Source organism: Ipomoea nil, unplaced genomic scaffold, assembly GCF_001879475.1.
Source record: "Ipomoea nil cultivar Tokyo-kokei standard unplaced genomic scaffold, Asagao_1.1 scaffold2783, whole genome shotgun sequence".
NCBI lineage: Eukaryota > Viridiplantae > Streptophyta > Magnoliopsida > Solanales > Convolvulaceae > Ipomoea > Ipomoea nil.
Window position 1 is genome coordinate 119,685 of NW_017619211.1, and position 15,369 is coordinate 135,053.

Here is a 15,369-nt window from a genome sequence, read left to right on the forward strand (position 1 = left end):
TTATTCCCAAAAAGGGTTGTAAAATCATTTTTAATTTAATGATAAATTTATTTAATATGATCATTTTGAACATTATAATATGATTATTAAATCGGATTTATGTGCCATATTAATGTGAATCATGCTCGGAACGGGCTCCAACCGCATCTTGACAGCCTTTCCTAGTAGTCACGGATAGTTATGCTGTGCATCTGTATGCACCATGCATGGTGCATACGGATGCAAAAACGACGTCGTTTTATTAAAAACGCGCGCCTCCCCTTTAAAAAAAAAAAAATTCAGGTTCGATTCCCAGCAACAGCATTATGGTGTTCGTTCATTCTGGAATTTTAGTTCATAGATTATGGAATTTTAGTTCATTGATTCTGGAATTATAGTTCATCGATTCTGGAATTATAGTTCATCGATTCTGAAATTTTAGTTCATAGATTCTGAAATTTTAGTTCATTCATTCTGGAATTTTTAGTTCATAGATTAGATTCTGAAATTTTAGTTCATAGATTCAGGAATTTTAGTTCATCGATTATGGAATTATAGTTCATCGATTTTGAAATTTTAATTCATATGTTGTTGCTGAGAATCGAACCTGAATTTTTTTTTTTAAGGGGAGACGCGCGTTTTTAATAAAACGACGTCGTTTTTGCATCCGTATGCACCACATGGTGCATACGAACATGGTGCATACGGATGCAGCATAATTTGCCGGTAGTCACCACGTACGATCGTAATGCAACGCATTCAAATCCGTCCAATTGCTTCCCCTAAATGCGTGCTCAAGCCCCGATTGGAGGCTAATGGACTGACTACGGGTCACAATACGCCATCCATCAGTACTAATTTGACAAGAGTAAACTAAAGTTGTAATTACATACATAGCTAGGTAGGTTCTGGTGGGGGCTGGAAATGGCATATATAGTTTCATTCTCATCATGTTACATGTATGCCTGCAATACTACAACCACATACCTATTTCTATAACAATCATTCAATACAATAGGAGTAATTAGGAAGATGTATGGATCCATTGATCACCTTGAATGAAGTTGTCTATAGAGTAGGATGATACATGTTCGGCCGGAATCTGGCTGCTCCAATTCACACGTCCCGACGTCGTAGCTCCCGCCCCGGTGTTCTGGAACTCCCCATAATACAGAGTCTTCAACGCGAAATCACCACTCCACGGCATCCATCCGTCCGGTGAAATCAGAGCTTCCAAAGTACATTTTATAAAAACCGTCCTGGAGTACTCCTTCCACGGCCTCCCTAAGTAATTCTTGTGCACCTTAGGCTTGCTGAAATACAACCTCATGTACTCCGCAGTGCCATTAATGACGCAGTTCTGGAAGACAAAGCCTGTGGACTGGCCCGGGTCAATCCTGCCGTGAGCTGTGACGGCATTGTTTTCGCCCTTCTCGGGCTTGACTTGCCTGGGGGCGACCAGGATGGTGCAGTCTTGGAAGAAAGAGGCAGAGTTGCCAAAAATGAAGTCCACGTTGCCTTGGATACGGCAAGACTTGTAGTATTGGCGCAGGGAATGGGCGTAGAGAGTGTCTTGATTGCCGAGGAATTCACAGTTTTCTACAATGGAAAGATCGCTGTCTGATCGGAAGGCCACTGCTTGGTGAGCATCAGGCCCTGCCGTGTTCTGGAACGTCACACCACTCGCCATGAATCCATCCCCAACAACACCTGATAGACATCACCCACAACATCAATCAATATTTTTTATACTTGTTACAAATTACAAACACAACGAATAATTAGACAGAAATGAGTTGGGTCAAAATATATATGTAATTACTAATTAGAAATAATGAAAGTATTGTTCTTTATAAGCAAAAGGTAATACTTTTCAAAAAACATAAAAAAAAAATAAAATAAAATAATTTAACGCACTGATTAGTATCAGCATTATATTTTATCCATCTTGCATAATCAGTATTTATATGAATTCTAAGGGTGTTTTTGTCATTTCACATGAAATAGTTTATTTTCTGCGGGGTAAAGTATTATTATTAGTGTAAACAAACTGCGGATTTACTCACCGACTGTGGCAGAATTATAGGTACTAACTCCAAGCATGCCCACGTTCAAAGATCCCGTAATGACAGTTTTGCCCATGCCTTCCCCTAGAAACACCACATTCGTTTTCTCGAAAGGGACCCGAACTATCTCCTCGTAAACGCCGGCCTTTATGAGTATCACAAACTTCCGGTCCCGACTGAAATTGGGGGCGCTATTAACCGCATCTTGGATTTTCTTGTACTTGCAGCTTTCTCCGTCGGGGCAAACGGTTACATCCGGCGTCAATCCGGCGGGAACTCCGCCGTTGATACCCGACCCGGAACTGCCAGTCCCCTCCCAGAAGCCGTCGCGCTCCGTTTTGACCGGGCCCCATGACCCGGTTTGTTTCCCGTTGCGGTCGTAGTTCACCAGCATTCCCAGCGCGTTGCTGGTGAGTCCGATGAGCGAGTTTGTGAACGCCATCGTGCTGTTCACCAGCGCGGTGTTGTTGACGTACTTGAGCGCTGACCAGCAGTCGTAGTGGTACACGAGGACGGCGCTCATCCACGCCCGGGCGTCTTTGATCTTGCCGCTCGTCAGGGCATCGCCCACAGATTCCATACGACGCTCCACGTACCCGTAGAGCTCAAGACACGTCTTCGCCGCGTCGGATCGGTTCTTGTTGTCGGAGGACTCGCCCAGGATGCTCTTCACCATGGACTCCGCCTGCTTCAGGTTTTCAGAAGAGACCCTCATGGCTGACTGGATGATCTGGACCGCCGTCGGGTCGGTGGGCACCTGACCCGTGGCAACCAGTGCGGCCTCGCAAGCCGGTGGGTCGACCGAGACCTTGCAGGCATCGCGGGCGGCAGCCGGTAAACCCACGGCAGGGGAGGTAGAAACCGAAGGGGAGTGGGTCCTCCGGTGGCGTGAAGCGGAGGAGAGGGTGAAGAATAGGACGAGGGAGAGGATGAGAGCGAGAGAGAAAGCTGAAGCCATGGAAATGTAGCAGAGCTTTGATCGATAGAAGGGTTTGGCAGAGTTTGTGGCCCATGAAGGAAGCCTTTTTATAGACTTTCTGGGTGGCATCGTGACTCGTAAGTGGGAGGGAATTGATTATTGATTATTGAGGGAGGGTTTTTCCAAAAAAAAAAAAATTGAGGGAGGGTTTTGGGTAATTGCAACAAGAATCGTTGTGCGCCAAGCAATAATTGACTAATTCGACAAATGACAGCCATTGACCTTAAAATCAAGAATCGAGAAACTTATACGTTTTCACATAGATACAGTTTGGATGGGGGATGGGGGATGGGGGATGGAATCACGGGTTCAATAGCTGACGAGAGCAGAGTAATTGGAAGAAGGCGATGTGGCCATTGGGAGAAGACAGAACTATTGATGGTGGGAGTGAGTGGCCATTAAGAATCTTCTTGGCTGTATTCAACTGCAGATCTGCCAAAGAGGAAAGGAAAGGTGAGATGAAAAGGGTTTGTATTTTACTATTTACAGAGGAAAGTGGTTGGATATTTGGACTGATATATGGGGATTTGGAATTTTGGGCCTGTGTATACATACACGCCCACACTGCTTTTGGGGCTTTATGTATACAATTGTAATACATGGAAGGGTTCATATTACATCGTAAATTATGGTTCAAAATTTATTCATTTATAATTAACATATTTCGTACTTGCAGTTAATAATTTTTGTATTTATAAACAAATCAAAGATACATAAATAGTTAATGTAGACACATAAGATGTTGGTTAACATGTTATGTATGCAATTAACATATTATGTTCCTGTAGTTAATAATTTATGTATCTGTAATTATCATGTTTTTATATTTATGAGGAAGGGGAGTACCCAAAAACTGTTTACAATGTGTTAGAAGCCTGCAAAAAAGAGCTAAGAGCGTTTGAAACTTGGCAAGTTACTCCAGTTTATAGAAATCAGAATCAAGCAGCGGACGCAATGGCGAAACTTGCCTCTCGTCTTCCTCCTGGTCTCCATATCAAAACAGAACCACCGGACGAAATAAAAGGTTTCTGTAATTATCATGTTATGTGTCTGTAATTACTATCTAATGTGCCTTCAATTTGTTTACATGTTCAGAAACGATTAACTGTATGTATAGAATATGTTTATTGCAGGTACAAAATCTTAAAATTATTTTTGGATCAAGGTCCACAATGCAAGGTAGATCCTCGTGCATACTATAATTTGAATTATGCATACATTTCTTAATTATTTTTCTCTTTTTATTTTTGTTTTTATTTTTAGAACTCAAGATTTTTTTTTTTTAAATTTTGCTGGATTATGAATAATAAACCAATCAAAACGCGAAAGGAAGAAAGAAAATGCATCTTTGTATGCATAGAAAGCTTAATTAGTAACTTAATTTGAACAACGAAAGTCAGATTTTTATGAATAATAAATGGTACGCTATATGTCTAGGTTCTGCGTTATCTTTGTATGAATAATAAACTCTCCTCCTTGCATTTGCATGTGAGGCAAGCAGTGGCGGACCCAGAAATTCTTTTCAGTGGGGGCAAAACACATCAAAACAAAATAGATAGTTTGATAAAAAAAAATATATTTAAAAGTATAACGATAAATATTGTTGGATGTGGACGAAAAATAACACACATCAAAATTTTATAAAAAAATATGAAACATAATTAATTTGATAAAATCATTCGAATAAAAAATACATTATAAACACATCTCATTATTGATATGAAAGAAAGTTATATATATGTAAATCTCACAATTAATTAATACGAAGTGTTTAAAAGTCATAGAAAATAATTAAATATAACATGAACAATTTGCTGCCAAAGTAACAAGGAACAAATCTGCACAGCAGCAGAAGGATTCGAACCCTGGCATCTAGCAAAGATAACACGCGCCTTACCACTTGATCTACTCATCTTTTATTAATTTTAATATATTTTATTATACTTATACTAAAACTCGTACTATATATACATATATACATACAAGGGTTATATATGTGGTGGGGGTGGGGTGAGGGGGGCAGCTGACCCCACTGCCCCCATGCTGGGTCCGCCTCTGGAGGCAGGGCAATCTTGCTTATGAGTAGGGGGATATGGATATCCATATTCCTAAAGCAATTGTTTTTTCTTTTTAATAAGATAAGATGTGATATGGTGTACCTTAGCTTAACAGTAGCAATCTACTTCATTATTGTAGTTATATTGAGATGGTCAAAATTTCTTAATAAAATCATTGTTATAAGTTATTTTGGCACAATAAATGTCCTACCACTATATATAGAAGTAGTTTAGTATATACTATATTTAGTATACAATATTTACAAGTATAATTATGCTCCTAAGATCCCCATCAATTTAACAATGACAAATTTAGAGTTTTCAATTTTACTTTTTTGGACTAACATTATAAAATTAACACACACTTAATTTCAAATTACTTTTAGACCTTATATTTAAAATATTTTTGGATATGTCTAGTTTAAACTAAATAAATATAATTTTACTTTTAACTCTAATATATGTAAAAATTTTATATGTAATATCCAAATCAAATGTATATCTGTATATAACATAACTAAAAAAAAATATCCGAACGCATAACTTATTAAATTTACCTAAAATTTAGTTTAGATAATATTAATACTTTTTTTGAACTAATATTTAAAATTTTTTTTAAAAATATTCATTTGAATAAAATTGTATTAATAATTTTTACTTTGAAGTCTAATATGTGTGACATTACAATATTTGATATTCTGATCAAACTTATCTTTATCTTCTTTATCTTTATATATATATATATATATATATATATATATATATATATATATATATATATATATATATATTAAAGCAAAATGATTGGCAAAAAAGTTTTCCCTCCAAAGTGTGAAAGTAATAATTGTTGGTTTTTGGGTTTTCAGGCCCAGGGAGGTCCAACACAACCTTAGTTGATGGATTCACCTTTTGCACAAAATTGCAAAGAAATGGCCGTACTCGTAATAGCTTTCAGTGTGTCTCCCCTTTCTCTTGGGATGAACCTGTCTGGATTACAAGGGCGGAGGAGCCTTTATATAGCAGGCTCCCCTCCTACCGACTTGAAGGCCATTAATGACTGACTTCAAGGCTAATTACAATCGTCGAGCCGTTGGGCGCCGTTACCGGATTGATCAACGGCTCCTTGGATCCATAACGGTCTGACCGAGTCCTGCCTTGAATGCCTCCAACGGCTCCGGGGCCGGGTCTTCTTAAATGAGGCTTCTCGACGCTCGCCTAACGGCTCTGAGCCGTCCCTTTGTGGACTTGGGCCTGGGCCGACTCCTGGACTCGGCCCAAGTTCCCACTGGGCTTCTTTCACTGCTAGCCCACGTTCCTTATCTTGGATTCCCTTCTTGGGTCAATCCTTCTTGGGCCGGGGTTCTCACCCCATCAACTAGTCCCTCACTTCTCTGCCATCTTTCCGGATTCATCGGAACCATTTCGATTCTCCTAGCTCCGTGCGGCTCCTATAAATGGTCTCTTATTCTCCTCGTCTTATCCACTGGTCCACCATGGGTCGCTCACCTCTGAAAGGGAAGCGGATCGATTTCGGCTCTCCTCAACGTCCCCTTCCTTCGAAGCGGACTCGACCTGAGAGGGAAAGCAAGAAAAAAGCTTCTCGTCCGACTCCTCGGAGATCTCCTGCTGGTGCTACCTCCTCAGTTTCTCAGCCGCCGACCCCGCCTGAGCAAGAGGTCGTGCCGCCCTTGCTTCGTCCGCCGACTCCAACAACCGCCAGGGTGACTTCTCAAGATGGATCCTTCGTGGAGGTGGCCGTCCTCGAACAATTGACTTTCCGCATGACTTTCTCTATTCCCCTGGATGACCCCGACGGGCCAGTCACGGGTCTGATGGACGATGGGGACTATGCTCGTTACTTGGAGACGTATCCTGATGACGAGGAGCCTGTGGATCTGCCGCTCATGCCACCCTTCTGGGATTCATTCTGCCCCTCTCCCCTTGGGCCATCGGGGGGAAGGTTCTTTGGAAGCGACTCCTCCTCACCCGGCGAGTGATCACCTTGACCAGTGTTGGCTTCATGTTTCTGAGGGGCTTACTTAGGAGCATTTTAATTATCTTCGTTGTAATAAGCTCCCGACCCCTTGTATCCCCTTCTTTTCAATAAACTGCTATTGTTCTGTCCTGTCTTATATCTCGTGTTTGTCGTGTATCCCTCCGGGCGATTGGTTGAGGAGTCGGCCACATCGTCAGGCCTTTTTTCAGTCTAACATCTGCAAGATTCCCCATATCTTGGGTGAATCTAATCTCTGACAGAGATTCGCACCTTCCATCCAATCCGGCTCAGTTATGTCAGTTACAATTTCCTCCGTGATTCTCGCCTAGGTATCCGCTTCCATTGGGCTATATAAGGACCCTTCATGGTTCGTGCAAATCACAATACATCTCATTTTTGAAAGCACGGAGCTATGAGTTACAGAGACGGTGATCGCCGCTGGTCCATTCGTAACTAGGAGCATGCTCGACTGGAGAAGCTGAAGCAAAAGAGGCTAGCTAATGGAGGTCGTCTGGTGGGCGACTCGGCCTCAGACCCCATTGTGGTGCCCCCGAACATGCTGGACCTGATGTGCAAGGAGCTTGCTGTCGCGGAAATGGAACCAGTGATGGACGACCCAGTTCCAGAGGAGGAAGAAGTGTGGGAGGTTCCTCCGCTCTTTGGGGTGGCTATGTCTCCGAGCGCCCTAGAGAGGCCCCTGCAAATGGTCGATGATGGGAAGCCGGCTGTGTATCTGGACGAGGTGTCGGAGCCTGAGCTGAGTCCTCTACCTTTCCGACCTCAGTACTTCTTGGAGGGTCCTCCGCCAGCTCGCCCGTCGGAGGAGAAAGAAGCCAAGTTCTGATCTACTTTTCCCTTGTATCCTGCCTCTGGCTGAGTCCTCGGCCTTGTACTTTTCATGTTTTATCGAATAAACTGTATGCTTTTCGTTTTACTTGATACTTGTACCTACTTTGATCGACTTCCACTCCCTCCCTAATGGGATCTTTCTTGTTTGGGAGTCGCCAGATCTGGTGGTCCGACTCCGAGACTGAAATCTTCTCGTGAGCCTTGCTTGCGTTGACTGACGGACCGGATTCCTTCGGGTTTCTCTGGAAGCTTATAACTAGACCTAGTGGGCCCAAAGGCCGCAGCCTACTATGGGCTTCTGGCTTAGCAGGCCAAGTCAGTGTCACCGGACCAAGCCTAGGGTAGACGCGCCGCCTGCAGGCTAGCCCTAGGCCTGAACCGCTTTTCCGCCTTTTGAGGCATTAATTACGGCGTCCTTTCACTTCTTGTCACCCTTCTCTTCTCTAATGAGAGGGTGACACTTGGCCGTCCGTTGGGATTCTCCCCCCTTTTAAATAGCCATCTTCTTCATCTTCCTCTCACTTTTCTCTCAATTCTCCATACTCAGTGTTAAGCACCTCCGATCATCTTCTGCATTTTCCTCAGTCCACACACTCAGGTTGGTAAATGTCTTCCTCCTCACACTCTTCTTCTTCTCGTCGTCGCTCGGTCGATAACCCGGCGGTGACTTCTACGTCTTCTTCTTCTCCTTCCTCTTCCTCTTCTTCTTCTCCTCGTCGCATGGAACTTCCGGACAGTCTTCAATTGACGTCTTCCTTTCAACCGACCCCCTCTTCCTCGGGGGCGGCTACTCCCATGAGCCCTGCTCCTCTAACGACGATAGCGGCTCTGCCAGACGGCGCCGGACGGTCGCGAGGCAAGTTTGATTCTATCGTCCGGCCGGCTGGGCCACCGTCCGTCGTTACTGCGGCGGACCTGGACATGGCCCGCTTTTTACTTGGGCCTTCGGCCTTAGTTTTTGCCCCAGAGGGCCGGCCCATTCATGACCCACCGGAGGGTTGTGTGGGTATTCACTTGCACTCGGTTGCCTTCGGCTTTCGAGTTCCTCCGTGTCCATTTCTCTCCCTCTTTTTTCGCTACTACAATTTGGTTCCGAGTCAACTAGTGCCCAATTCTCATCGCCTCCTCACCTGCTTCATAAATCTCTGCCACTGGTGGATGTGTGAGCCGGATCTAGACCTGTTTCGGTATCTCTTTACCGTGAACAAGGTTGGCTCGCACTCGCCGGGCTTTGTTCAGGTTGCCGCTCGTCCGGGGCGACAGCTTTTCGAGGGGTTGTCCGACTCTATCAAGGACTGGAAGCCCCTCTACTTCTTCGTTCGCCCCTCTCTTTCTTCCTTCACCTTTCCGACCTTGTGGCCGGCTGCTTTATTCAAGCCCTGCTCTCGGCGCGCCGTCTTCTCTCAAGATGCGATCCAGGGTGGCGAGTTCTTGAGGGGCTTTGGGTCGTACTCTGTTAAGTACTGGTCTCGGGTCTGAGCTATGGCCAAACGAGGCTTGCTGCCAGACGGCGCGACCACCTTAGGTAGTTCTCCCATGCCTTTCCTTTACCTTTCTTTTCCTGCCCGACTGTTAATACTAATCTTTCTTCTTTACAGGTCCTTACGACTCCGACTCCACCAGTTCCGACGAGGCTGCCGCTCCGACTCCAGAGATGGTCGACAGAGCTGAAAAGATGAGGCGCCGACTGACTCAACGCGCCACCGGCGCTGCTGCTGCCTCTTCCTCCCAACCGTCGCCGGCTCCAAAGTCGACTCCTCCACCACCACGTACCGTGGTCGACTTGACGCCATCGCATGTCGTCTCGCCTACTTGACAGCTGCCTCCTCCGCCATCTGAGAGTCCAAACAACAAGCGGCCGGTCGAGTAGTCGGATGCGCCGGCTCCGAAGAGGATCCGGTTGAGTCACGAGGTGGATGAGGATGCCCAGATCTAGCAAGGCACCTCCTCCGTCCGCACCTGGGATGAACACGTTCTCCTTCCTAAGGACGTGGAGGCGACTGGCGCCATGCCGGACGAGTACATCATCGAGCCATCTCTTCGCCAATCCTACCGCGTAAGTGTTTCCGACCTGCCTTTTTTCCAGCTCTTTTTCTTCTTGTTATCTGACTTCTTGTCGCTTTGCAGAACCTCACTTTCCAGATGGAAATGCGTAGGCGACTAAGGGAGTATAAGACCGGGCTGCAGTCTCTGGCCCTTCGGGTGCGCCAAACTGAGGAGGCTTTCCTGGCAGAGCAGGCTAAGCATGCCAAGTCGGTGGAGGTGCACACCTCCGAGATGCTAAGGGTCACCCGTCAGTGGGAGGAGGAGCGGGACAAGGTCGCGACTATCGCTGCGACTTCGGTGGAGGACTACAAGAAGTCGGCGGCCTTCGAGGTGGACGTGAAGGCGGTGGTGGCAGCAAGACAGAAGGAGATCGCCCAGGAGTGGCTGGCGACACCGGAGGGGGATGACACCTCCTGGATCTGGGCGAGCGTGACTATCGCCTTGGTTTCCGTGAAGCTCAGTCGGAGAATTATGCTGCTCTGCTGGCTCGTGATTCTACCTTCACTCCCGAGAGCTGGGGCCTCAAGCCACTGCTGGACCTTCTTCCGACGACTGATCAGCCTGCATCGACTGTAGATCCGGCCGCTCTCCCTGTGGTGGAGTCCGCAGATCCGACAGCTCTCCTGGTGGCGGAGCCTTCAGAGCTTGCAGAGTCGCCTCCTCAGGCGGAAGACTCCTCACTCGTTCCTCCAGCTGGACCAACGGCAGGAGGGCAGGTCGAGAGGGTTAACGTCGACACTCCCCCCCAGTAGCTTAGGGCTAGTCTTTTTAGATAGCCCCCTTTTTTTTTTTTGTATGGGCTGGCATCCCTCTCGGGCCTTTATTATTAATGAAATTTTCCTTTGCTCCCTTTGATTGCCTTCATCTTTTTTCCGCTTTTGAACTTTCTTGAAATAATTTAAGGCCTCGGGCTTCTTCATTCTGTTGGACTGTCTTAGTTAATGATTTTGTCTCGCCGAGTCCTTCCCATGAGGCGACTCCTCAGTCTTCTTCTTCTTCTAGAAACAGTTAAGGGTCAGCGCCCCGTCGTTTCTTTATATACTCGCCGAGTCCCTCAGTCGAGGCGACTCCTTTTGGCTTTTTCTTCACTTAGAAACAGTTGAGGGTCAGTGCCCCGTTGTTTCTTTATATACTCGCCGAGTCCCTCAGTCGAGGCGGCTCCTTTTGGCTTTTTCACGGAAACGACTAAGGGTCTGGGCCCTTGTTTCCTATCTCTCTTGCCGAGTCCCTCAGTAGAGGCGACTCCTTAGGCTTTTTCTTCACGTGCCCCATTGTTTCTTTATATACTCGCCGAGTCCCTTAGTCGAGGCGACTCCTTTTGGCTTTTTCACGGAAACGACTAAGGGTCTGGGCCCTTGTTTCCTATCTCTCTTGCCGAGTCCCTCAGTCGAGGCGACTCCTTAGGCTTTTTCTTCACTTAGAAACAGTTAAGTGATAGTGCCCCGTTGTTTCTTTATATACTCGCCGAGCCCAAGCGGAATTTGGCCGTAATTCGTGCTCTTTTTATTCAAGTTTCGAAACTTAGGCGCGTGTACATGGCTAACCTCCTTCTACTGGTAGAATTTCTTCAAATGGATGACGTTCCAGATCCGGTCTATGGGCTTGCCCTCCAAGGTTTCAAGCTTGTAGGTGCCGGCTTGGACCACCGCGGCAATACGGTACGGTCCTTCCCACTTGACTGCGAACTTGCCCCCCTCCGTGGGTTGACTCGCCTGCCGGTCTCGTAGCACGAGATCTCCGACTTGGAAGGTTCGTGGGCGGATCCTTCAATCTCGATACCTTTTCACGGCTTGTTGGTATTCAACCATCCGGGCACCCGCGACTTCCCTTCTTTCTTCTAGGAAATTCTTCTCAATTCGAAGGTTCACTTCGTTCTCTTCATCGGAGTAATTACGGACTCGATGAGTGGGCTCTACAACTTCTATCCGAACTTTGGCCTCGAAGCCATATGCTAGGGAAAACGGGCTCTCGCCGGTCGCTCGTCGTTGAGTAGTGCGATAAGCCCATAGGACTCGGTCAAGCTCATCCGCCCAATTCCCTCCGATATCCTCTAACTTCTTTCAGATCCTGTCCACTGTGGTCCGATTCGCGTTCTCGACTTGGCCGTTGGCCTGGGGGTATGCCACGGATACCTTGGTGTGACGGATATCGTGTTGGCAACAGAAGTCGGTGAACGCCTGACAGTCGAACTGTCGACCGTTGTCGCTAACGATATGTTCGGGCAGGCCAAAACGGCAAATCACCTTCTTCCATAGGAAGCGTCGACATTGATATTCGGTGATGGTGGCTAGAGGCTCGGCCTCGATCCACTTGGTGAAGTAATCGATGGCCACTACGCAGAATTTCAAGCTTCCCGGGGCGACTGGCAGCGGTCCCAATAAGTCGATTCCCCATTTAGCAAAAGGAATGGCCGTGGTGACCGGGGTGTAAAAGGTGGCTGGCCGCGTGTCCTTCCTGGCGAAGGCTTGGCACACGCCACACTTCGCTATCCACTCGATGCAATCCCGCATCATGGTTGGCCAGTAGTATCCTTGGACGACTAGTTTTCGGGCGAGTGTGTGGGCACCCTGGTGGGCGGCGCAGATGCCTCTATGGGCTTCGTCCATTATCTTCTCGGCCTCGGGTCTGAGCAGGCATTTCAAAAGAGGACCTCCGAATGACCGCTTGTATAGCTGTCCATCGAGGATTTGGAAAGAAGGGGCCTTCCGTCGAACGTTAGCGGCGACTCCTGCGTCTTTGGGCAACTCGCCCGTTTCTTTAAACCGTCGGATATCTTCGATCCAAAACATCTCGGGGTTCTTTTCCCGATCCCATTCTACGCGGGTCACCTGCCGGACTTCCAACGGCGTCTCCTCGATACTCGACCGACTCAGCTCTTCCTTCTGGCAAATCTTAACGAGGTGGTCCGGTGATCTTGGACAGTATGTCGGCAGTGCGATCTTGGACAGTATGTCGGCTTCCACGTTGTCTGCCCGAGAGATATATTCTATTTCGTAGGCCCTGAACTCTTTTAGCATCTCCACCGCCTTTTCTCTGTAAAGGGTCATCCGGGCGTTCCTAGCCTCACACGTGCCGGAGATCTGCCCAACTACTAATCTAGAGTCGGTTTTGATCCGCAATCGTTCGACTCCCAGTCCCTTGACGAGTCGAAGACCATTCAGCACTGCCTCATATTCGGCCTCGTTGTTGGATGTTGGGAACAAATAGCTCAGGGCGTAATACAGTCGGAATCCTTCTGGAGTGATTAGCATGACTCCACCCCCGCAATGTTGTCGACTAGCGGCTCCATCCGCGTGCATCTCCCACCATTTGCCGAAGTCATCTTCCGAAGTGCGTACCTTTTCTTCTTCACTTACTGTGCATTCGACCAAGAAGTCGGCCAAGGCTTGGCCTTTTAGGGAAGGCCGTGGTTGATACTCGATCCCGTACTGGGTTAATTCCACGACCCACTTCACCAAGCGACCGGACGACAAGGGGTTCCGCAAGACGCTCCCCAAAGGTTGATCAGTCAGCACTCGGACAGTGTGGGCTTGGAAATAAGGCGCTAACTTGCGCACGGTGATCACCAGCGCATAAACTATCTTTTCTAAGGCCGTGTACCGGGTCTCGGCGGCTTTCAAAGAGCGGCTCACATAATACACCTGGTGCTGTGCACGTTCCTCTTCTCGGACCAGCACAGAGCTCACCGCCTTCTGGGAGGCGGCCAAGTATAAATACAGAGGTTCACCCACCTGGGGGGTGGACAATACGGGAGGCGTAGAAAGGTACCGCTTCAATTCCTCGAACGACTACTGGCACTCGGCTGTCCAAGCGAAGCCTTCCTTCTTCCTCATGGCTTCGAAGAAGGGTGTAGTTTTATGCGCTGCCTTGCTCAAGAAGCGACTAAGGGCAGCCAGTCGTCCAGTTAGCCGCTGCAGGTCTTTGACGGTACTGGGAGGCTGCACGTCGATGATAGCTTGAACCTTCTCGGGGTTAGGCTCAATGCCTCGTTTAGTAACCATATATCCTAAGAACTTTCCGCCTTGCACTGCAAAGGCACATTTCTTAGGATTTAGTCGGAGATTATACCGTATCATTACTTGGAAGCAATCGGTCAGATCTCTCGCATGCTCGCCCTTTTCTTGGCTCTTGACGAGCATGTCGTCCACGTACGCGGCCATGGATTTTCCCAACAGATCTTGGAACAGCCGGGCCACCATCCGGGTATAAGTAACTCTGGCATTCTTAAGTCCAAAGGGCATGACTCGATAACAATACACTCCGTCCGGTGTAAAAAATGCGGTCTTTTCCTCATTTGCCGGGTGCATGAAAATTTAATGGTACCCTCTGAAGGCGTCCATGAAGCTTAACAGGGCCGACCCGGTGGTTTCGTCGACTAGCTGATCAATCCGAGGCAAGGGAAACGGATCCTTCGGGGAGGCCTTGTTGAGGTCGGTGTAATCAACGCATATCCGCCAAGCCGGGGGCTTGGGTACGAGAACTACGTTTGCCAACCATTCTGGATATTTAACCTCTCGAATGTGGCCCGCAGCCAACAGCGTGCTCACTGATGGACAATTTTAATAGTCCTCGCAAGTGCACGAGTCACTGTAGTAATAGTGTGCAAAGCAAGGGTCGATCCCACAGGGAATTGATACAACGCAATTTAATTACTAAACTTAAAGAGATAATTGATGATAATGTAAAATACTAGAAATCAAATGCTAAAGATGAATTTGAATACTACATAATTAAATCAAATTGAGGAAGCTAATTAAGCAAACAAATTACGGAATCAACTCCTTAAAACTAGTCATTAGCATCTCAATACAATCCAAATTGAATTACGACAATCATTCAAAACCAATTATATAAATTCATTAAGCAATATAGCAATTAAATGAAATGAAATGCTTTCTGAAAAGTTAAGTAGTGTGACTCACAAATGTGTTGTACTGAAAGAAAAGATAAAACAATGAAGGGAAAGAAAACAAAAATGCATTCCTAGAAATCGTAAAGCCAAACAGTGCTACCAAATTAAGCAGACTTTGTTGTCGAAAATTGATGAAACAAGAATGGCTGGCATCGAGGATTAACTTAGAGTTGCCGATCAAAAATTGTTGCTACGCCGAGGAGAAATATCCACGCCACCACCCAAAATTCATCAAACCCAGAATTTCGTCGTCACCGAAAATAGTCACCAGAAAACCAAACCCAGCCGTACCAACCGGAGTTGCTCCGGGGTAAGATTGATGATCCACAATTGAAGATTGGCCTCCCTTTATACAAACAGCCTTGCCTGTAACTCTTCAAATTTCGCAGTCGCAGAAGGCCTTGATCCAAGGAAAGCCATCGAAGCCTCTACTAATTAATCGGTCAAACCTCTTGATCCTTGCCTTCCGGTGACGTTGATTTACG

At 46.7% G+C, this 15,369-nt stretch overlaps 2 protein-coding genes across 3 annotated transcripts; both read right to left on the reverse strand.

Annotated features, from left to right (window-relative positions):
- Nucleotides 1-829: 829 nt before the first annotated feature.
- Nucleotides 830-3,424, reverse strand: LOC109157542 (probable pectinesterase/pectinesterase inhibitor 51). 2 transcript variants are annotated; one of them, XM_019305403.1, is made up of 3 exons: nt 3,163-3,424; nt 2,046-3,129; nt 830-1,689 (listed from the first exon to the last, which is right to left on the reverse strand). In XM_019305403.1, the coding sequence occupies exons 2-3, from the start codon at nt 3,091-3,093 to the stop codon at nt 1,004-1,006; spliced, it is 1,734 nt and encodes a 577-aa protein (XP_019160948.1). In that variant the 5' UTR covers nt 3,094-3,129; nt 3,163-3,424; the 3' UTR covers nt 830-1,003. The 2 variants fall into 2 exon arrangements, with proteins under 2 accessions (XP_019160948.1, XP_019160947.1); XM_019305402.1 differs by lacking the exon at nt 3,163-3,424 and having other exon boundaries at nt 2,046-3,147.
- An 8,608-nt stretch (nt 3,425-12,032) lies between these two features.
- LOC109157528 lies at nt 12,033-14,213 on the reverse strand. The gene is made up of 2 exons (XM_019305384.1): nt 13,839-14,213; nt 12,033-13,703 (listed from the first exon to the last, which is right to left on the reverse strand). The coding sequence occupies exons 1-2, from the start codon at nt 14,211-14,213 to the stop codon at nt 12,033-12,035; spliced, it is 2,046 nt and encodes a 681-aa protein (XP_019160929.1).
- Between the last annotated feature and the right edge of the window lie 1,156 nt (nt 14,214-15,369).